The sequence below is a fragment of the Hyperolius riggenbachi genome, chromosome 9, assembly GCF_040937935.1.
Source record: "Hyperolius riggenbachi isolate aHypRig1 chromosome 9, aHypRig1.pri, whole genome shotgun sequence".
Taxonomy (NCBI): Eukaryota; Metazoa; Chordata; class Amphibia; order Anura; family Hyperoliidae; genus Hyperolius; species Hyperolius riggenbachi.
In genome coordinates this window covers 112827044-112851328 of record NC_090654.1, presented here as the reverse complement: position 1 = coordinate 112851328, position 24285 = coordinate 112827044, and the positions used below count along the sequence as shown (strand labels likewise).

The following is a 24285-nucleotide window of genomic DNA, read 5'->3' as shown; positions in this document are numbered from 1 at the left end:
TGAAGAGATGGACTAGTCCAAAACCTGTCACTTCTGTCAGATTTCTACTGCCTACTGTAAGTGACAGCATTTTAGGGGAAAAGTAATTTATGGCTCATTTTACTCTGGAAAAGATGTACTTCCTATTTGTATATGTTTGCACATAGAATAGGAAGGTCTCTCAGGCAGTGCAGTGTGTGAGGGGAATTGCTGTTGCTGAGGTAACCAACACACCTGCTGTATTGATAACCGCAGGCTCTGAGGAGGAATTCAGCAGGTGGGGGGGGGAGCACATCACAAATCATGTATAGCCTGCACTCTGCAATCATGTTTAGCCTGCAGTTCTACATCTGTAGAACTGCTATCAAGCACTTCTTAATCTGCACCATTTTAGGGATGGATTTGCACTTAGTGCAGCTCTAAAAGTTCATGCTAAATTGCCACTATTACCTAGGATTTAAGAAGGTTCTTATTATCATGCAGAACTGTTCTCCCTGCTGGTTAGAACAGATTAAGAAGAAAAAACTGTCGGTAATGCGTTGATAAATCTCCCCCATTGACTTTAATTGCACTGTGATGAGCTGTGGAGGGTAGAGTAAAGGGCTGAGACTCACTATAAGCACTTTTCTGAGCATTTTCTATTGATCAGCGCTTTCTGAGCGCTTTTTAAAAATAGCCCCCATTCACTTGCATTAAAATCATGTAAAAATAGCAGCGATCGGATAAAATCGCGTACGCTTAAAAATGTACGCGATCACAATGATTGACCGTGATTTTAATGCAAGTGAATGGGAGCGATTTATAAAAAGCGCTCAGAAAGCGCTGATCAGTTGAAAATGCTAAGAAAAGCTTATAGTGTGTCTGAGCCCCGCAACGTGACTCACCATGGTAAGGGTAAAAGGGGCCTTAAAGGGAACCTTAACTGAGAGTGATATGGATGTTTCCTGTTAAACAATACGAGTTGCCTGGCAGTCCAGCTGATCTCTGTGGCTGCAATAGTGGCTGAATCATACCCTGAAACAAGCATGCAGCTAATCCAGTCTGACTTCAGTCAGAGAACCTGATCTGCATGCTTGTTCAGGGGCTGTGGCTAAAACTATTAGAGACACAGGATCAGCAGGCGATTCAGGCAACTGGTATTATTTTAAAAGGAAAAATCCATATCCTTCTCAGTTTAGGTTCCCTTTAAAGAGGAACTGTAGTGAAAAGGGGAAAATAATAAATCAATACATTGCAAAGTGAGAAGTTAAAAAATAGGTGAGAGATCAAGAAATGATTGATATTCGCTATGTAATTTGTTCATATTGTTTGATCAACAATCAGCCTGCATGCAATCACTTTTACTACTGGAAGACATGAAAAAAACAAAACAGACAGTACCAACTGTCATTATCTATGGCCACACCCCCTAACAATGCGATAGGCTAAAAGTTTGGCTTTTTTATAGATATACAGTGCATATGCACAGAGGGAGATACTGGTTGCTTGGCAGTGGGAAACAGCCTTTATTTCCCACAATGCAACAAGGTTTCCACAGTGAGATGTCAGGACTTAGGTGCTGACATCACACTGTGGGAGGGGTTTCACCACCAGCCATACAGATGTCCCTGATGATCTATTTGAGAAAAGGTAAAGATTTCTCATGGGAAAAGGGGTATCGGCTACTGATTGGGATGAAGTTTAATCCTTAGTTACAGTTCCTCTTTTTTTTTTTATTAAAGTATTTAAATGAAACTATTCACAACTTTTACTGAATTTCCTGGTGCTTTAAGGGGTAAAGGGATATCAGGTACCAAGACAAAAATGGTAATTTGGTCACACTACATATACAGTATTTTATATTTGATTGGCCCAATTCCAAGCTGCATACACCTTGCATGCAAGCCAGACTTCTTTGCATCTTGTGGACCATAATATTGGGTGTGCCTTTACTACGGATATTTAAAAAACAAGGTCATAGCTCTTTCATGGGAAAATAGATGTGGTTACACTGCTGTGGATAATCAGCTGTTTCAGGCAAGTCTTGTTCTACAACTTGTTTAGCTAAATATTACATAAGACTCACTTTCGATTTCATAACAGCAATAAAAAAGAAACAACACTTTGTCTTGGAGATGCTCTAGAAATTAGCTTGAAGCATTTTAATAGGTTCAGAATGATTAGCATATCTGCCTATTACCCCTACACAAAGTACTGTAAATAGTGCAGGTTGGCCATAATGAATAGAAATGTGCAATTGTCTTCCTCTTGCGGTTTATTGAATTGCTCAACTTGTTTTTTTTCTTTTGACAAGAAAAATGGTATTATTGTATGCAAGTCCCAACCCTCCCTTCCAGGTTTGCCATGAATCATCTCACTTCCAGTATAACACAAGCCTCAAGGCAATATGTGCTTGATTATTTCAAGGAAAAAAACAGGATGTGTAATATAAAAGTATTCCTTTAGTTATATTATTTGTTACAACTGGCCTTTGAAGACTGTGCCTTTATAGTCTACTTTGAAGAAAAGCTAAATACATCATTTTCTACACAGTAAACACTGGGTATCATCATGGAGTGAGCTAATGAATAGGCTGTCATCAGGAAGTTGTGGCTGTGGTGAGGAATAAGCATGAATAAGCATGAAGGTACAGTAGCGCTGTGCGCACTGTTAGTAGCATAAAGTATAGATCTGCCTAGATTATATAATATTTATTGCCGTACATGCATGTTTACATTTGTGACCAAGGAGATGACATCACTAATTGATCACTGTTTGGGGTGGGTTGTTGGAGGATTACTGCTGTATATAAGGATTGATGAATAGGTTTCATTGTAACCACACTCCTTTGAAGGGGGACCCTGCGAGGCCCCCGAAACAATTGTCGGTATCATTGTGGATATAATGGCTCAATAAAAGAGTGTTTTTTTCTTTTGGAACACGGAGTGCTGGTATACTTGCTGTTTTGATGCTATAATTGGCAGGCCTATGCCATAATATCAAGCCCCCGACTTTTTGTACTTTTGGTGTGCCCACTCACAACTATTTTTTGGTGTGGCTGTGGTGAGGACATCTGCAATTCCTGCCCCATCTCATGCATCGCTTCAATGCACTTGCTATAAGACTGTTGGGGGGGGGGAGGGGCTGAGTAAGGCCCGGTTCACATTAGCGGTGGCTATCCGGAATCGCCGTGCCGGAGCCGCACCGCATGCGGAACAGACGAAACGGACGCACGGCATAGCAATGTAAGTCTATGCCACCGTTCACATGCGTCCGTTTCGTCCGGACCGGAGCCGGACCGGATCCGGACTCCGGCGTCCGTTCCAACATGCGCTATTTTTTGGTCCGGCTCCTCCGGCAGCCGTATCCGGGGCGGAGCCGGACTGCACCATCCGGCCAATACAAATCAATGAGAGCCGGATAGCGCACAACACACTGGCTAAAAATCCGGATGTTCTACCCCACTTCCTATGAGGATTGTTGCGGTGATATTGGATCGGGGACACATGGGCAAGCATTTTGGAGTGGAGCAGCACGAGCTGGAGATGTTGGCAGCATGTTGGAGGTGGAGATGAGTGCTAAACAGCGGAGGGCCTGATTCCACAGGTCCCCCTTCTGCTGACCTCCCAGACCCCAACATTTTTTTTGTTTTTTACGTAACTTTTGCCAAACGGATCCGGATCGCATCCTGATGAACACCTGATGCAACCTGACCGGATCCGGATCGGATCCGGATCAGAACCGTACGGTTCCGATCCGGATCCGGTCCGGATCCGGTCAGGTCATCCGGTCCGTTTGGCAGACAACCGCAAGTGTGAACGGGGCCTTAGGACTGCTTGGGAGGGAAAGGAAAGTGGAAAGGCTTCAAGAGGACCTGAACTCATGCACGGGACACAGGGAAAAATAATCCACCCTGTTTGTGTTTGGAGTGAAGAGCCTGTCTAATTCCCCAAATTACATATCACAATTGTAATTTGAGCTCTCCTGCCTTAATCACACCTGTAGTCATAAACTTATTACACCTGTGGTCATTCCTTAATCCCACCTCCAGTCAAAAACCTACCAACATCCAGTCATGCCTTCATCACATCTACATTTATTACTCCAGCACACCTCCAGTCAAGCTTTCATCACATCTCCAGTCATAAACCTACCACACCTTTCAGTTCATGCCTTCATCACACCTACAGACAATAATCTACAATACCTATGGTCAAGCCTTCATCACATCTAGAGTCATAGCCCTCAAACATCCAGTTATGCATTCACTAGCTGATGGCCCAGCATTGCCCGGGTATGTATTTGACTGGTGTTTGCTCCGCCCACTTTTTCTAACCCTAACACACAATTAATAAATTACTCAATGACCTAGTTTGTGAGCTTTGCGGTCTTTGGCATCAATCATTTGCATTGAAATGAAACAAATCTGATTGGCTGTTTATGGCTCCACCCCCTTTTCTGAATTTGAGCCCCAGTCACCCAATGACCAACGGTACCAGGTTTGAGGCTTGTGCTATTAAAGCGGACCCAAACCAAACATTTTTTTAATTAAAAATATTCATTTGCACCACTCTGACACATACAAAGATAAATAAACACTCCTTCAAACCTATGATCATTTCAGTGCATGCTTTTCACCCTTCTCTTTTCATAGCTAGGGTTATACTGGGGGCAGCCATTAGCAATTCCTCCATTGTCAGACACCACCTACTCCACCAGTTTGCCGGAAAAATCCCGGCAATTTGAAAAGAAGGGAGGGGTTCCTCCAATAAATGTAAAATATTTTATATTTGTCATCATGCAGCTGAAAAAAGGCTGCTATTTATTATTATAATTTAGAAAATAGATTTTATTTCTGAAATCTTGTATTTTTAATTTGGGTCCACTTTAACAGTGCAAGAATGGCAGCAATTAAATATTTCCCCTTTAAAATCAATAGGTGAATTGTGATTGGCTTTTGTAGGCTCCACTTACTTTTCTGAATATTAACCCCAGTCACCTACTGACCAACTGTGCAAAGTTTAAGAACCCTACCATAAACAGTGTAAGAATGGCTGCAGTTTACATTTTCGCAGTGATTTTTGTATTTGTCTCCACCCACTGATGACCCGGCGTTGCATGTATTTGGCTGGTGTTGGCTGCACCACTTTTTTTCCAACCCTAAAGTCGCATCTACACGCGTAGATGCGGCTCCGATGTTCCTTATCAATCGAGCCGCTGATGCGGCTCGATTGATAAGACCCGACAGGACGGATCTCCGCGCCGCCGATTCCCTGCTCGCTCCCCGCGAGGGGACAATGGCAGGGAATCGAGCGGAAGATAAGCGGCGCCGGCGGGGACGAGCGGGGAATCGAATCCGGCGCGCGCGCGGCAAGCGGGGACGCGGAGGGCACGCGCGGGGACGCGGAAGAGGCGATCCGGCGGCTAATCGAGCCGCATCTACGTGTAGGTGCAGCTAAACACGCAATTACTCAATTACCAAGTTTGTGAGCTTTGCAGTCTTTCGCATCAATATTTTGCATTGAAATGAAACAAAATTGATTGGCTGTTTGTGGCTCCACCCCCTATCCTGAATTTGAACCCCAGTCACCCAATGACCAACTGTACCAGGTTTGAAGCTTAAAGGAATCATCAGGAAAAAATAAAAAAAAATCAGCCATACTCACCTGGGGCTTTCTCCAGCCCCTTGCAGCCGACTGTCCCACGCTGACCGCTCCGCTCTCTCCGCCGCCGTCCCGGGCTCCTCGCACGTTGTTCAGGCTGAACTCGTGATCGTACTTACTGCAGCTGCGTGAAGCGCCGCTGTCAATCATGGCCACGTGGTTTGTGGAGCACTGCGCAGGCGCAGTAGTTCTTTTACTGTTTCATTGTTTCATCTTGTCTCATCATGTCACCTGTCACCTCAGGTTTCCTTTAACAGTGCAAGAATGGCAAAAATTAAATATTCACCTATAAAATCAATAGATGAATTTAGATTTGCTTTTGTAGGCTCCACCCACTTTTCTGAATATTAATCCCAGTCACCCAGTGACCAACTGTGCAAAGTTTGAGAACCCCACCATAAACAGTGTAAGAATGGCTGCAGTTTACATTTTCCCAGTGAAATGTGTATTTGTCTCCACTCAGTTTTGGTTATGGGGATAAAAAGTATCCTATATGTTATTCCAGATAATGGACTATGTGTGTGCCAAATTTCACTCAAATTCGTTCAGCGATTGTTGCGTGATTGAGTAACAAACATCCAAACTTTCGCATTTATATTATTAGTGAGATTATTAGTGAGATTACACCTCCCGTCATAACCCAGCAGACCTCCAGTCATACCTTCATCGCACCTCCAGACATAAACCTGCTACACCTCTCCAGTCATGCCTTCATTACAAAAACAATAACTTACAACACCTCCAGTCATGCCTTCATCCCACCTCCAGTCATCATTACTCCACCACACCCGCATTCATGGCTTTATCACACCTCCAGCCATAACCCCCCTACACCTCAAATCATGCCTTCATCACGCCTCATGTCATAACCCCACTGTACCTCCAATCATGCCTTCCTCACACCTCACAGTCATAACCCCACCACACCTCCAGTTAGACTTATATCACACCTTCAATCATAACCCAACAACACTTGACATCAGTTAGACCTGATGTCACAAACATTGCCTCACTTATCCTGCTGGTGACAGCAATTTCTTAAAATAATATGGACTTCCGCTGCCCGCCAGATGGCCCTCTCCAGTCTATGGACAATCGCTGCAGTTCTTTGTTTCACCTGTTGGTGGTATCTCAAGCTGTACAGATTTGTAAATTATTGCTGCAGTACTTTTGTCCGCCTGTGAGTGGTACCGGGAGCTCTTATGAATATGCTGGGTAAGTAATTGGGCAGCACGGTGGATTAGTGGTTAGCACTCTCGCCTTGCAACGCTGGGTCCCCGATTTGAATCCCAGCCAGGTCAACATCTGCAAGGAGTTTGTATGTTCTCTCCGTGTCTGCGTGGGTTTCCTCCGGGTACTCTACTTTCCTCCCACATCCCCAAAACATACAGATAAGTTAATTGGCTTCCCCCTAAAATTGGCGCTAGACTATGATACATACACTACGTGGTACATACATAGACATAAGACTATTTTCGGGACTAGATTGTGAGCCCCTCTGAGGGACAGTTAAGTGAAAAGACATTATATACTCTGTACAGCACTGTGGAAGATGTTGGTGCTGTATGAATACTAAATAACAATAATAATAATAAGTCACTTGACAAATTGGACTGCCTGTAGCAAAGCATAAAATCCACCACACTCCACACTCGAAACACTGAAGGAGCTCGACACAGATCAGCCAGACCAGACAGACATCAGAACAGGGCAGTTTCTAGGCTAAATTTCACCCAGTTCGAGAGTCAAAAAATACGCCCCCCCCCCCTTCCCCAAAATCAAAGCTGAAATCATGTAAAAAGGCTTCTTGAAACCAACTCACCATTTTTATTTTATTTTTTTATTTTTTTTACTAGCCCTCTTCCATGGGCTTGCTCCTGGCTGGCTTTGGTTGCCTGCGAGTCTGCTAGTCTCTTGACTGACTCAGGCTGAGAGGCTCTGCGAGTGCAATGCAGTCACACACTGCATATGTATGGCTGCATGCGGCCACCCTACTCTTGCTCGCTGTCGTCGGCTCCTCCCCCAGCCAAGCCCAAGCGTGAGGTGGGCTGCCTGTATCTTTCCCGTTGCGCGCGCAGCCTGCCAGTGTTGCCAACCTTTCACGTTATTTTTTACTGACAAATACCTAAAAATTTACTGACAAAAGATTTTTACTGACAAAATTTTTCCACTTACTGTACATAAGAGACAGCGTTTCACCAGTAAATGCACATAAGAGACAGTTTTTTTCACCAGTAAATGCACATAATAGACCGCTTTTCACCAGCAAATGCACATAAGAGACCACTTTTCACCAGTATATGCACATAAGAGACAGCTTTTCACCAGTAAATGCACATAACAAGAGACCGCTTTTCACCAGTAAATGCACTTAACAAGAGACCGCTTTTCACCAGTAAATGCACTTAACAAGAGACCGCTTTTCCCCAGTAAATATACTTAACAAGAGACCGCTTTTCACCAGTAAATGCACTTAACAAGAGACCGCTTTTCACCAGTAAATGCACATAATGATAAACAGCCAGTGTCCCCAGTATATGTAGCCAGGGATATATGTGCCCAGTATATGTAGCCAGAGGTATATGTACCCAGTATATGGAGCCAGGGGGTATATGTGCCCAGTATATGGAGCCAGGGGGTATATGTGCCCAGTATATGGAGCCAGGGGGTATATATGCCCAGTATATGGAGCCAGGGGGTATATGTGCCCAGTATATGGAGCCAGGGGGTATATGTGCCCAGTATATGGAGCCAGGGGGTATATGAGCCCAGTATATGGAGCCAGGGGGTATATGTGCCCAGTATATGGAGCCAGGGGGTATATGTGCCCAGTATATGGAGCCAGGGGTATAGGGACCCGAGTAAATGAGTGAAAGGGGACCCCCCTCTAGCCGCCACCGCCGCCGCCGCTACCCCCTCGCGTTGCAGCAGCGTCAGACCTCGATCAGCGGTCGACCCGACCAGTAAGAGGGCGCCGGATGCACACACTCTATATGCGGAAGTGATGTCACTTCCGCACATCAGTGCGGCGTGCTAGGTCCTAGCGCCCGCACTACTGGTCGCCGCCTGATCGAGGTCTGACGCGGCGGCGCCGGCGGCTAGAGGGAGGGAGAGAGCGGCGGCCACAGGGGGAGAGCGCCCGCCCAGGCTCGGCCCTGCGCAGGAGCGCCCAGAAGGATCTAGGAAGCCGGTGATCGCGCTGGTGCACAGCTCCTCCTGCCTCTCGCTGCACTGTGTCCGCGCGTCACCGGCTCCTAGCAGTGACGTGACGTCACATCCTTCTGCCTGGCGCCCCCCAATCAGTCACTCTCATTGGCGCCCCGTTCAGCAGAACCGGCTGAACGGGGCAAGAAACGGACTTGCATCAGAACAAGGAATGTCCGCACCACTGGAGATAAACGTCCACTCTTAATTTCAACATATATTCGAACAAAGGCATGTTTGTTGGCTCATGCGTATAGGAGTACAGCTCATCCCTTAATCATATTTATGGCCTGTTCCTGTCCTGAACCTGTTTCAGCACTTCCCTGACCTTGACTTCTGCTATTGTCCCGACTTTGCCTTTTGCCTAACTGACTTTCAATTCATCTATCCAGGGTTGGACTGGGGCACTGAGGACCCACCAGAGAAATGTCATCTTGGGGCCCACGGTCCCATGATTTGGAGTTTGTATACTTATGTAGTCTGGAAAGTACTGCAGAAGATGTAAGTGTTACATAAATATACAATAATATGGTAGGCCATTAGACTATGGTAAGGATGAAATTGTGAGCTCTTCAGATGACAGTCAGTGACATAACAATGCAAGGTTGGCATGTCATGTGACCCAAAGCAGATAAAGAGATTTGGGCGAAGGGTAAAGCCCATATATGGCTTATCCTGCTCCTGCACAAGTCCCGGTGGCGTTAATTACTATTCTCCCTCCAGGTCCAGGTGGACAGTGGGGGAAATATGTAATTTGGCTTCCAGCTATTGCTGGCGGCCGAATTACACTGTTTCTGTAGTAATTTGTGCTGTGTCTTATCATGGTGCCCAAATTACTCACAAGTGCCACTATAGTCGTAATTCCTATTACGGCCTATGGTGGGGCAGGCTGCGCCCAAATTTCCTGTTCGCTGTTTTTACATCGCACACACATAACATGCCAGAGCCTGTACATGGACACAGGGAAGCCACTGGAAGCTGCAGAAGTGTTAAAGATGGCACCCAGAGGACCGGCAAGTTGCTTCTGCTGCACAAAACCTTTGCACATAACAAAAGTACAGTCCCAGTCCACCTCAGGCATGCTGGTTAGTTGAGACTTCTGGGTGCCTGAGTTCCAGATAAAGGGGACCCAGCTGTACTATTTTTTTTTTTAAAAGACTCAAAAAATATTGTACAAATGTATATCGTGTCGCCAGTGTAATATGGTATAAGAGACAACAGTGGCAAACTGGCCCTGCCAAGTTGGATTTATTATTACAATCAACAACGTGCAAATTGTTTTGTTTCAATTGTATAAAAGTGCAATTTTGAGCTACAGTGGCATGATTTTACCATAATACCACAGAAAGTGCTCTGCTGCACCCACCATCACTCTCTCTGCTGATTCTGTATCATGGTAACATGCCTCTTATGCACAAAATTGCACTTAACACAAGTTATACAACTGAAATGGAAATTTGCACTGTAATATTCCAACTTAATAGTCCCAGCTTAAAGGGAAGGTCCGAGGGGCATAAAAAGCAAAAATCTACTTACCTGGGGCTTCCTCCAGCCCTTGGCAGCCATCCTGTGCCCTCGCCAGTGACTTCTGGTCCCCTCCCATGCAGATGCCAACCTCACCAGGTCGGCATCTACTTGCGCTCCAGCGTGCAGCTTATAAAGTCACACTGACGTCATCCGGGCTGTACTGTGCAGGTGCAGAACTACTGCGCCTGCACAATACAGTCCAGATGACATCAGCACGACTATGTGAGATGCCCGGTGGATTGCAAGTAGGCCTTTTGTACTGGAGGGGATCCCGGGCCACGTGTGGGGAGTGGAGCTGTGGAGAGGGCACAGGATGGCGGCAAAGGGCTGGAGGAAGCCCAAGGTAAGTAGATTTTTGCTTTTTATGCACTTTGGACCTTCCCTTTAAGTTGCCACTGACTTCTCTTATACCACATTTCTTTTTCAGCCTGTTTTCTGCACCTTAATTTTAATCACCCCAATGACCCCATTCCCAGCCTCCTGCTGGCTGTTTGCCAGTTGCTAACTTGACCAGCATGCAGAAACAGTCATTCTCCTCTAGCAGGCGATCACACTGTCTATGTGCTTCCTTATGTCTTCTTCACTGAATCGATCCAGTTCCACCCTCTAATCCCTGGGCCTGGCTGTAGCATCCAGGCTCCCACATCTTTGCTCTCTCTCCACTCTTTCCAATGGTCACCACCCTTGTAGCACGGGCTCAGCTCTTCTAATTGATGGTAGACACTCAGACTGCGACTGATGTCATCACGCAGTGACATAAGCGCATGGTGCACTCAGTAGGAATGAAGTGGCTGCAGACAGTTTGCCCTGGCACCATGGGTAGGCGGAGTTACACCTGCAACATCACGGTGGGTGGGTCAATCAGGAGCTGGGCACAAACACTGGAGGGAAGAGGCATAACAACTGGTTAAGAGTCTTCAAAGTCATATGAAATTTCAATTCTGTGCCTACAGAAGGGTCCACCAGAGGTGCCTATAGAAGGGCCCACTGGAGGTTTCCCCATCCCCCTGGTGGCCCAGTCCGGCCCTGCATCTATCACATGTTTGTGTATATACTGTATATTGTGCATGCCTAAACAATATATATATATATATATATATATATATATATATATATATATATACATATATATATATATATATATACCGTATTTACAGTATATACTGTACGGACCATAAGACAAACTTTTTCTCCCACAAAGGTGGGGGGAAAAGTCACTGCGTCTTATGGCATGAATGTAAGATATATGCTCCCTTTTCAAGGGGAATATTTCAATTTCTCCCTATCTTACACTGTTACACAAGTCATTGAGTGACTGTGAGTCAAGGTTATAAAAAGTGGGCTGAGCCAACAACAACCAAATTTTTTACATGAGAACATTTAAATTACAGCCATTCTTACACGTTAAATGGCAGGGTTCTCAAACCACACACAGTTTGTCACTGGGTGACTGGGATTAAAGGACAACTGTAATGAGAGAGATATGGAGGCTGCCATATTTATTTCCTTTTAAACAATACCAGGTGACTGGCAGCACTGCTGATCTATTGGGCTGCAGTACTGCCTGAATTACACCAGGAACAAGCATGCAGCTTATCTTGTCAGATCTGACAATAATGTCAGAAACACCTGATCTGCATATGCTTGTTCAAGGTCTATGGCTAAAGGTATTATGTTGCCCATACATGGTACATTTTTTTTAATCCAATCTTACCATTTCTATGCAATACAGGTTGTCCCCGGGTTACGTACGCCCAACTTACGAACGGCCCGCCGATACGAACGGCCCAATCACGTCGCGATGACGTCATTTCCGCATGGGGGAAGTTTGAAGAAGCGGCTTCAAACTTCCCCCGAGTGCCGGCGCATGTCCCCAGCAGTGTTAGACTCACCTCTGAACCGAGTCCAAAGCTGTCTGTCCTCCGCTCTCTGCCTCCTGTTCCGTATAGCCCCGTACAGCACCGCAAGATGCCGCATCCATTCGCTTCCTGTATGTCATGTGACATACAGGAACCTGTGTGTCACATGACAATACAGGAAGCGAATGGATGCGGCATCTAGCGGTGCTGTACGGGCTATAAGGAGCAGGAGGCAGAGAGCGGAGGACAGACAGCGTTGGACTCAAGCTAGAAGGTGAGTCCATAGGGTAGGGGAGGAAAAAGCTAGGATGGGGCTCCCGGGGCTGCAGAAGTGCGGTGCTGGAGGCCCCCGCCGCAGCCCGGAGACGGGTGCTCACCCTGCAGTCTATGAACCCGCAGGTGCGGGCAATGGAGTACGCTGTGCGGGGGCCCATCGTCACCAGAGCTGGGGAAATCGAGAGGGAGATGCAGAGGGTGAGTGCCCGGCGTGTGGCCTGCCTGAGAGACGGGACTACATCTCCCAGCGTGCCCTGCCTGAGAGACGGGACTACATCTCCCTGCCTCACCTGCCTGACAGCCAGGACTACACCTCCCAGCGTGCCCTGCTGGCAGCCAGAAAAAAAGAGGCAGGGGGTACAAAAATCCACATAGGGTATCAAGAGAGGCACAGAAGGGGTACAAAGGCATAGGGGTGTAACCGACCAATCGATTACTATCACAAGGAGAGAGTTCCCTTATTACTCTTAAAGCGGAAGGACAGCGACTGACCAGGAGGATAAATTGGTGAAAAATAACAATTGATTTTATTTGGCAAACAAAGAAATAATGTCCACTAACATGCAGAACAAGAATACAAACCCCCAATTGAAATCCTCAATATCAAGACCACCCTTGAAATACACTAAATTAATGAGGTAAAATAAGCAACAAATTCAGAGTTAACACTTCTTGCTTGAAGATCTAGCACCTGAAAAGAAAAAGGTTACTTCCTGAAATATCATTAGAGGCTACTGCACTTGGACCTTGCTTGAAGTTCCTGCACCTGTAGGAAAAACAAAGAACAAAACACAGCAAATACACATTTCACAAATCTTCATCAGACCTTTTTCTTCATCTCACTCTCAATACGTCTATAGCGATACAGTTTTCTCTTTCCTATCTAAAAATATGTATGCATACATGTATGTGAACAAATACACCTGAGAGAAACCAAATAGGAAATGGACTAATGCTTCTGGTTGGGTAGATAAGTAGTGACTGACTCGAAGTAGTCCTTACTGTATGGTAATGACCATAACAGTCTTCAGTTCCTTGCAAAAGTCTTATCTAACCATACAGTGGCTATGAATTCATATTCACACTTAAACCTGTATATGATCATGGAGTAGGGGTACCCCTTTAAAAGAACTGATGATAAGTTGCTGATGAAAGATCTTTTCCTGAAGCAGATGATAGCTTATAATAACCTTACTTTACTTTACATGCAGCACACTCCAAGATGCCAGTTCAATAATTCTGAAGTAAGTTTCTTCCCTTTATTGTTATCAAAGTTTTTCTTTTTCCTGTATGTCACATATGTAAGTATCAATTCTCTCCTTTTATTACTTCTCACTGCAGGTTGGTTTAAGCTCTAAATGCAATCACTTCACTTGCAGAACACACAGAACACAGCAACAGATCTGTTCACGGGTAAGTTCCTATTTTTCTCCCATGAATTGATAAATTTCTTTACTAATGTGTTATTCTCTTTTCTCCACACAGAGAGATTAACACTCCAAAAATATCGTCAGGTAAGTGTCTTTTCCACTCATATCAGGCAGAGCCACACTGGGGATTATTCTTGAGGCATATGCACAGTCAATGTACAGAGCAAATGCATTCAAACACAGGCTGACTGGCTTTACTGTGGAGAGACAGATTAATAATCAGTACCAGTGAGTGCACACACAGATTCTCTCACTGATCAGCTCTGTGGTGACAGGTAGGGAAACACAGTCATTGATTCACATTATACAGTACTCTGGTGTTGCTATGACAACATTTCTTCTCCTCACACACACTGTATATATATTATCTAACTGTAGAGAATCAGACGAAGAATATTTAGCTGATTTGATTTGACAGTCTGATTTTTGTGTCATTACTATTAGGAAAATGTCTTTTTAGATAAACTCCTGTCACTTTCTTTCTGTGTTTCTGTGTGGTGAAATTTCACTTATCTGTCAATTTTTCCTGAAGCGGTCTCCTTGGCCTTGCTGAGCTATCTCTCACTCCTCTGTGGATGAGGTGTCTCCCTGTTTTGACTCAGGGAGCTGTCTCTCATGGTCCCCTTTCTGTGTGTCATCAGTGAGCTAAATTCCTCTGCTACTGAATGCCATTTCTCTCTCTGTCAGCTCAGTTTCTCCCCCTCTGGTCTCTGTCATCTCTCCTCACGCTGCCTGTGTCACCTTCTGAGGTAAAAATCAGAGAGGGCTTGCCTCTTCAGCTGGAGGGGCGTTCCCAACCTGTGTAACTGACACCCGCCCCCTGACTGAGAGCAGAACAGCCATCTTGAGTGCTGGCTGCTTGCTCTGTGTAAATACAGCCTGTGCCAGCACTAATTCTCATAGCTGATGCTGGCCAGAAATAAAAATACATGTTTTTTTTTTTTTTTTTTTTTTTTAAATTAAAGAAGCTGCACTATTTGTAGCAGGGCTACATTTTTCCCCTTTTTTTAAATTGTAGTCCCTTACAATTCTCTAAGAAATCACTTCGCATAACACAATACATCGCTCAAATACAGTAAGGAAGACTTTATCTCCTCTGTTGCCATATAAATTCTTCTTGCAGATAGCGTTTAGGAGGAAGTCCAATATTCTCTCTGGACGATCTCCTTAAGGAACCCTCAGGTTCTAACTCAGGAGAACCCTCAACCTGCTGGTCAGCATCACTCCCCCTCTCACTCTCTACTGAGCTTCCAGAACTCTCCTCCCTGAGACCCGAAACATCTTGCCACTCATCAACAGGATGAGACAAATTTTGGTCTCTATTTCTCTGAGCCTGGGGTGTAAGACCACTGGAGAGCTCCACTGGGACCCAACAAGGGACCATTTCTTCCAGTTCCATTTCACAATTCTTAGATTTTCCAAAAGGCTTAGGTTCTGACATCAATTTTAACAGAGCCCCATTCACTCTTTTAATGGGGCCCGTGCCATCCATCTTCTGAACATCATACACTGGAATGTCTGTTGAAGGCTGATTTACTATTTTCCACAAATCAGCACCCCATCTTGATGTCAACTTTCCTTTCTCATGTGTTCCTTTGTTTCGGAGTAAGACAATGTCTCCGACCTGAAAATTCCACCTCCTTTCAAAAGTTTCAGATTCTTTTTCATTACTACGCCGTACCAAGTCATACATCTCTTGTACTCTATTTTTGTGGTTCTCAACCCATTCTTGCATAGTCCTTGAAGTTTGATCCCCCTCTAACCTTCCACACAAAACATCCAGAGGTCCTCCATCTTCCCTTCCAAAGAACAAATGGAAAGGAGCATAACCAGTAGCGTCATGCACAGTGTGATTATAGGCCCAGACTAACTCTTTAATGTATACCGGCCAACGTTGTTTCTTTTCTTGTTCCAGGGACCGTATCTTCTGTATCAGGGTGCGGTTGAAACGTTCACAGACTCCATTCCCTTGAGGATGATACGGTGTAGTATGCGATTTTTTTATGTTATAGAGCTGACATAACTCCTGCATCAAACGACTTTCAAAACACGGACCCTGGTCCGAATGGATCCGCTGAGGACAGCCATAAGTTTGTATAAAGTCATTCCAGAGGTGCTTGGCAGCTGTTACTGCTGTTTGGTCTCTAGTTGGTACGGCTACAGCAAATTTTGTGAAATGGTCAATCATGACCAACACGCTACTTCGTCCGTCTTGAGCAGTATCCAGAGACAAAAAATCAACTGCCACCACTTCCAACGGTGCGCTGGTCCTCCATTTTACCAAAGGGGGTTTTGGCTCAGTGCCTTGATTGGTGTTGCATGTCAGACATTCTCTGCATACTTTCTTAATTACCCCTTCCATCTGTAGACAGTAAAATCTCTTTCGGAAACACCAGGCTATTTTCTCAGGCCCTGGGTGCCCTAATTTTTCATGCAGAGTAGTGATAACTTTGCTTGCTACATCCCGAGTTAACACTATCTGACTTCGCACATTCTGCCAATTTTTCAACCGCACCTTTCTGACCAGCAAATTGTTCTCCACTCTTAAGCGATCCCACTGCCTAAGCAGTTTTTGGCCCTCCACCGTCCAATTGACTCTTTGTATTCTCTTTGGCCATACTTGTGCTCTGACCTTTTCTTTCAATGGTTTGAGAATATGATCTTCTTCCTGCAATTTTTGCCACTCTGCTGAGGAGGACTCAATAACTTCCATCATGTTTACCATCAACTCATCCTCATTTTCTTTCGACATGTGACTAGCTTTTTCCTTAATCCCAAACAGGGGTACTTCAACTTCTTCCAGATCTTCATCTCTCTCCCTTCCAGCAGGTTCATATGGGAATCTCGATAATGCATCTGCACAGCCGTTGATTCTTCCTGGTCTGTACTTAATAGTAAATTGGAACTTGGCTAATCTGGCTACCCACCGTTGTTCCATCGCTCCTAATTTAGCTGTTTGAAGGTATGCTACGGGGTTATTGTCGGTGTAAATGGTAAATTTTACTCCATTCAAGTACTCACTGAATTTCTCCGTGACGGCCCATACCACTGCCAACAATTCTAGCCGGAAAGAACTGTAATTTGCTGCATTTTTCTCAGTCTCTCTGAGACTACGACTCGCAAAAGCTATTACTCGTTCTTTTCCTCCTTTTTCCTGAGTCAGTACTGCACCTAAGCCCTGATTACTAGCATCAGTATACAAACGAAAAGGAAGGTGGAAATCCGCGAAGGCCAGTATCAGAGAAGATTCGATTTCGGCTTTTAATTCATCAAAAGCTTTTTGCTGTTCAGTGTTCCAACAGACAGTATCATTTTTTTTTCTCAGTTGAGCCCCTTTTAGAATAAAATGCAAAGGACGAGCCTTCTGTGCAAAATGCGGTATAAATCTTCGATAGTAACTTGCTATCCCTAAAAATGCTCGTACCTCTCGGATAGTAGTAGGAACTGGCCATTCCTTAATCAATTTCACTTTTTCTGGGTTTGGCTTGACGCCTTCTTTGGAAATAACATGCCCCAAGAAATTAACCTCCGGCTTGAATAGATGACACTTACTAGGCTTCAACTTCAGTCCATATGACCTGAGCTTCTGGAATACCACATCCAGGTGCTGAATATGTTGATGAAAATCAGTGGAATATACGATGATGTCATCCAAATAGATCAGTACATGTTCAAAATTAAACTCGCCCAAACAGCTCTCCATCAGTCTTTGGAATGTAGCTGGGGCGTTCGTCAATCCAATACTACTGTTTGGGAAATTTTCTCTCCATTCCATTCTTGCGCTTTAGTATCAGAGTCCGTTGACATTATCCGACATGAGCAAAGATTTTTTCCTTTCTCTTCCACTTGCACTTCCTTACCACCTACACTTTCCACCGGAAACACATCGGCCAACCAAGCACCCGAAGGTATATGTACAGTGTCTTTTCCCCAATTTGACATTCGGATAGGAACTTGCCCATTTTTCACCGTGGCTACTGTCTTTGCTACAGTAATATCGTCAGGTAAGTGTCTTTTCCACTCATATCAGGCAGAGCCACACTGGGGATGATTCTTGAGGCATATGCACAGTCAATGTACAGAGCAAATGCATTCAAACACAGGCTGACTGGCTTTACTGTGGAGAGACAGATTAATAATCAGTACCAGTGAGTGCACACACAGATTCTCTCACTGATCAGCTCTGTGGTGACAGGTAGGGAAACACAGTCATTGATTCACATTATACAGTACTCTGGTGTTGCTATGACAACATTTCTTCTCCTCACACACACTGTATATATATTATCTAACTGTAGAGAATCAGACGAAGAATATTTAGCTGATTTGATTTGACAGTCTGATTTTTGTGTCATTACTATTAGGAAAATGTCTTTTTAGATAAACTCCTGTCACTTTCTTTCTGTGTTTCTGTGTGGTGAAATTTCACTTATCTGTCAATTTTTCCTGAAGCGGTCTCCTTGGCCTTGCTGAGCTATCTCTCACTCCTCTGTGGATGAGGTGTCTCCCTGTTTTGACTCAGGGAGCTGTCTCTCATGGTCCCCTTTCTGTGTGTCATCAGTGAGCTAAATTCCTCTGCTACTGAATGCCATTTCTCTCTCTGTCAGCTCAGTTTCTCCCCCTCTGGTCTCTGTCATCTCTCCTCACGCTGCCTGTGTCACCTTCTGAGGTAAAAATCAGAGAGGGCTTGCCTCTTCAGCTGGAGGGGCGTTCCCAACCTGTGTAACTGACACCCGCCCCCTGACTGAGAGCAGAACAGCCATCTTGAGTGCTGGCTGCTTGCTCTGTGTAAATACAGCCTGTGCCAGCACTAATTCTCATAGCTGATGCTGGCCAGAAATAAAAATACATGTTTTTTTTTTTTTTTTTTTTTTTAAATTAAAGAAGCTGCACTATTTGTAGCAGGGCTACATTTTTCCCCTTTTTTTAAATTGTAGTCCCTTACAATTCTCTAAGAAATCACTTCGCATAACACAATACATCGCTCAAATACAGTAAGGAAGACTTTATCTCCTCTGTTGCCATATAAATTCTTCTTGCAGATAGCGTTTAGGAGGAAGTCCAATATTCTCTCTGGACGATCTCCTTAAGGAACCCTCAGGTTCTAACTCAGGAGAACCCTCAACCTGCTGGTCAGCATCACTCCCCCTCTCACTCTCTACTGAGCTTCCAGAACTCTCCTCCCTGAGACCCGAAACATCTTGCCACTCATCAACAGGATGAGACAAATTTTGGTCTCTATTTCTCTGAGCCTGGGGTGTAAGACCACTGGAGAGCTCCACTGGGACCCAACAAGGGACCATTTCTTCCAGTTCCATTTCACAATTCTTAGATTTTCCAAAAGGCTTAGGTTCTGACATCAATTTTAACAGAGCCCCATTCACTCTTTTAATGGGGCCCGTGCCATCCATCTTCTGAACATCATACACTGGAATGTCTGTTGAAGGCTGATTTACTATTTTCCACAAATCAGCACCCCATCTTGATGTCAACTTTCCTTTCTCATGTGTTCCTTTGTTTCGGAGTAAGACAATGTCTCCGACCTGAAAATTCCACCTCCTTTCAAAAGTTTCAGATTCTTTTTCATTACTACGCCGTACCAAGTCATACATCTCTTGTACTCTATTTTTGTGGTTCTCAACCCATTCTTGCATAGTCCTTGAAGTTTGATCCCCCTCTAACCTTCCACACAAAACATCCAGAGGTCCTCCATCTTCCCTTCCAAAGAACAAATGGAAAGGAGCATAACCAGTAGCGTCATGCACAGTGTGATTATAGGCCCAGACTAACTCTTTAATGTATACCGGCCAACGTTGTTTCTTTTCTTGTTCCAGGGACCGTATCTTCTGTATCAGGGTGCGGTTGAAACGTTCACAGACTCCATTCCCTTGAGGATGATACGGTGTAGTATGCGATTTTTTTATGTTATAGAGCTGACATAACTCCTGCATCAAACGACTTTCAAAACACGGACCCTGGTCCGAATGGATCCGCTGAGGACAGCCATAAGTTTGTATAAAGTCATTCCAGAGGTGCTTGGCAGCTGTTACTGCTGTTTGGTCTCTAGTTGGTACGGCTACAGCAAATTTTGTGAAATGGTCAATCATGACCAACACGCTACTTCGTCCGTCTTGAGCAGTATCCAGAGACAAAAAATCAACTGCCACCACTTCCAACGGTGCGCTGGTCCTCCATTTTACCAAAGGGGGTTTTGGCTCAGTGCCTTGATTGGTGTTGCATGTCAGACATTCTCTGCATACTTTCTTAATTACCCCTTCCATCTGTAGACAGTAAAATCTCTTTCGGAAACACCAGGCTATTTTCTCAGGCCCTGGGTGCCCTAATTTTTCATGCAGAGTAGTGATAACTTTGCTTGCTACATCCCGAGTTAACACTATCTGACTTCGCACATTCTGCCAATTTTTCAACCGCACCTTTCTGACCAGCAAATTGTTCTCCACTCTTAAGCGATCCCACTGCCTAAGCAGTTTTTGGCCCTCCACCGTCCAATTGACTCTTTGTATTCTCTTTGGCCATACTTGTGCTCTGACCTTTTCTTTCAATGGTTTGAGAATATGATCTTCTTCCTGCAATTTTTGCCACTCTGCTGAGGAGGACTCAATAACTTCCATCATGTTTACCATCAACTCATCCTCATTTTCTTTCGACATGTGACTAGCTTTTTCCTTAATCCCAAACAGGGGTACTTCAACTTCTTCCAGATCTTCATCTCTCTCCCTTCCAGCAGGTTCATATGGGAATCTCGATAATGCATCTGCACAGCCGTTGATTCTTCCTGGTCTGTACTTAATAGTAAATTGGAACTTGGCTAATCTGGCTACCCACCGTTGTTCCATCGCTCCTAATTTAGCTGTTTGAAGGTATGCTACGGGGTTATTGTCGGTGTAAATGGTAAATTTTACTCCATTCAAGTACTCACTGAATTTCTCCGTGACGGCCCATACCACTGCCAACAATTCTAGCCGGAAAGAACTGTAATTTGCTGCATTTTTCTCAGTCTCTCTGAGACTACGACTCGCAAAAGCTATTACTCGTTCTTTTCCTCCTTTTTCCTGAGTCAGTACTGCACCTAAGCCCTGATTACTAGCATCAGTATACAAACGAAAAGGAAGGTGGAAATCCGCGAAGGCCAGTATCAGAGAAGATTCGATTTCGGCTTTTAATTCATCAAAAGCTTTTTGCTGTTCAGTGTTCCAACAGACAGTATCATTTTTTTTTCTCAGTTGAGCCCCTTTTAGAATAAAATGCAAAGGACGAGCCTTCTGTGCAAAATGCGGTATAAATCTTCGATAGTAACTTGCTATCCCTAAAAATGCTCGTACCTCTCGGATAGTAGTAGGAACTGGCCATTCCTTAATCAATTTCACTTTTTCTGGGTTTGGCTTGACGCCTTCTTTGGAAATAACATGCCCCAAGAAATTAACCTCCGGCTTGAATAGATGACACTTACTAGGCTTCAACTTCAGTCCATATGACCTGAGCTTCTGGAATACCACATCCAGGTGCTGAATATGTTGATGAAAATCAGTGGAATATACGATGATGTCATCCAAATAGATCAGTACATGTTCAAAATTAAACTCGCCCAAACAGCTCTCCATCAGTCTTTGGAATGTAGCTGGGGCGTTCGTCAATCCAATACTACTGTTTGGGAAATTTTCTCTCCATTCCATTCTTGCGCTTTAGTATCAGAGTCCGTTGACATTATCCGACATGAGCAAAGATTTTTTCCTTTCTCTTCCACTTGCACTTCCTTACCACCTACACTTTCCACCGGAAACACATCGGCCAACCAAGCACCCGAAGGTATATGTACAGTGTCTTTTCCCCAATTTGACATTCGGATAGGAACTTGCCCATTTTTCACCGTGGCTACTGTCTTTGCTACAGTAATATCGTCAGGTAAGTGTCTTTTCCACTCATATCAGGCAGAGCCACACTGGGGATTATTCTTGAGGCATATGCACAGTCAATGTACAGAGCAAATGCATTCAAACACAGGCTGACTGGCTTTACTGTGGAGAGACAGATTAATAATCAGTACCAGTGAGTGCACACACAGATTCTCTCACTGATCAGCTCTGTGGTGACAGGTAGGGAAACACAGTCATTGATTCACATTATACAGTACTCTGGTGTTGCTATGACAACATTTCTTCTCCTCACACACACTGTATATATATATTATCTAACTGTAGAGAATCAGACGAAGAATATTTAGCTGATTTGATTTGACAGTCTGATTTTTGTGTCATTACTATTAGGAAAATGTCTTTTTAGATAAACTCCTGTCACTTTCTTTCTGTGTTTCTGTGTGGTGAAATTTCACTTATCTGTCAATTTTTCCTGAAGCGGTCTCCTTGGCCTTGCTGAGCTATCTCTCACTCCTCTGTGGATGAGGTGTCTCCCTGTTTTGACTCAGGGAGCTGTCTCTCATGGTCCCCTTTCTGTGTGTCATCAGTGAGCTAAATTCCTCTGCTACTGAATGCCATTTCTCTCTCTGTCAGCTCAGTTTCTCCCCCTCTGGTCTCTGTCATCTCTCCTCACGCTGCCTGTGTCACCTTCTGAGGTAAAAATCAGAGAGGGCTTGCCTCTTCAGCTGACAGAGAGAGAAATGGCATTCAGTAGCAGAGGAATTTAGCTCACTGATGACACACAGAAAGGGGACCATGAGAGACAGCTCCCTGAGTCAAAACAGGGAGACACCTCATCCACTGTTCTGCTGGCTCTCACCTCCCTCAGCTGTCTGTGTCACCTTCTGAGGTAAAAATCAGAGAGGGCTTGCCTCTTCAGCTGGAGGGGCGTTCCCAACCTGTGTAACTGACACCCGCCCCCTGACTGAGAGCAGAACAGCCATCTTGAGTGCTGGCTGCTTGCTCTGTGTAAATACAGCCTGTGCCAGCACTAATTCTCATAGCTGATGCTGGCCAGAAATAAAAATACATGTTTTTTTTTTTTTTTTTTTTTTTAAATTAAAGAAGCTGCACTATTTGTAGCAGGGCTACAGGGGGAACAAACAGAGGCACATAGGGGGTACAAACAGGTGGGAGCAGACAGTGGCACAGAGAGGGGGGACAAACCAACACAGAGAGCGAACAAAGGCACTTTAGGGGACAAACAGGCACAGAGGGAGACAGAGAGGCATATTAGAGGCAAAGGATGGCATATAGGAGGCAAAGGAGGCAAAGATAGCACAGCGTCTCGACTTAAGAATGGATTTAGGTTAAGAACGAACCTACAGTCCCTATCTCGTTTTTTAACCGAGGACTACCTGTATATGGGAACTGCCTAAATTATCCTTTCAGTATATTCACTTAATTTACCCTTACACTACATAGTAATGGTAAGATTGGATGAAAAAATTGTACCATGTATGGGCACCATTAGAGGCCGAGGATCAGCAGGATAGCCAGGCAACTGGTATTCTTTAAAAAGGAAATAAATATGGCAGCCTCCATATCTCTCTCATTACAGTTGTCCTTTAATATTAAGGAAAGTTAATATTAAGGAAAGTTGGTGGAACCAACAACAGCCAATCAAAAGTCACATATTGATTTTCAAGGGGAATATTTAAATCGCTGCCATTCTTACACTGTTAATGGCAGAGGACTCAAACCTGCTAAAGTAGATCATTGGGTGACTGGAATTCAAATTCAGAAGAGTAGGCAGAGCCACCAATAACCAAACACACACCCGGGCAACTCCAGGTCTTCAGTTAGTATATATAGTAGTTAATTCGTTAGTTAGGATTTTGATATTGGGCATGCTGGATTTTGTTGTTTTGTTGCTTCGATCTTGCTTGTACATTATTGTGCATAGTACAGCTTAAAATACACTTTATTTACCCTCAAAACTGTTGTCTTTAATATATTACTGCAAAACATGGTTAACTGCTTGTCTGTCAATACATTCAGCAATCTGTCTGCACAATCTGTGACATCTGCATTACACCTTTAGTCACGCCTCCAGTCATGCTTTCATCACACCTGGAGTTATAGTCCCACCACACGTCCAGCCATACCCCCTGCACATCTCCAGTCATATCTTCATCACATCCCAGTAACACCCTTATCATCACACCTTCACCACATCTCCATTACTACCAACCCCACACCCTCAGTTATACTTTCATCACACCTCCAGACACACCTTCATCACACAGTCAGGCATTGAAGTGCCTTTGTGTGCAAAATACATTTTTCTGATCACACTAGTCCTTTATTCCATCAATAATCTTCCTTTATATTGATATTTGCAGTTAAGCATGGCTGACTGTCATTTAGATACTAGACACACAATTAGGGAAATATGTTTATTTTTACAGATCTGTACATCAAGCCAAAAAAG

At 44.4% G+C, this 24285-nt stretch overlaps 1 protein-coding gene across 1 annotated transcript; it reads right to left on the bottom strand.

Moving 5' to 3' along the window:
* Positions 1–14886: 14886 nt before the first annotated feature.
* Positions 14887–21611, bottom strand: LOC137533546 (uncharacterized). Its single transcript, XM_068254916.1, has 2 exons — positions 18940–21611; positions 14887–17699 (listed from the first exon to the last, which is right to left on the bottom strand). Exons 1-2 carry the CDS (start codon positions 21609–21611, stop codon positions 15005–15007), a joined length of 5367 nt encoding a protein of 1788 aa, XP_068111017.1. The 3' UTR covers positions 14887–15004.
* Between the last annotated feature and the right edge of the window lie 2674 nt (positions 21612–24285).

What these genes read in the sequence shown, in the direction of transcription:
- LOC137533546 (XM_068254916.1), bottom strand. Translation starts at nt 21,611, where the DNA reads ATGGAATGGAGAGAAAATTTCCCAAACAGTAGTATTGGATTGACGAAC. An exon ending in CTGCAAGAAGAATTTATATG is followed by an intron (nt 17,700 to 18,939) that starts GCAACAGAGGAG and finishes CTGATACTAAAG; the next exon opens with CGCAAGAATGGAATGGAGAG.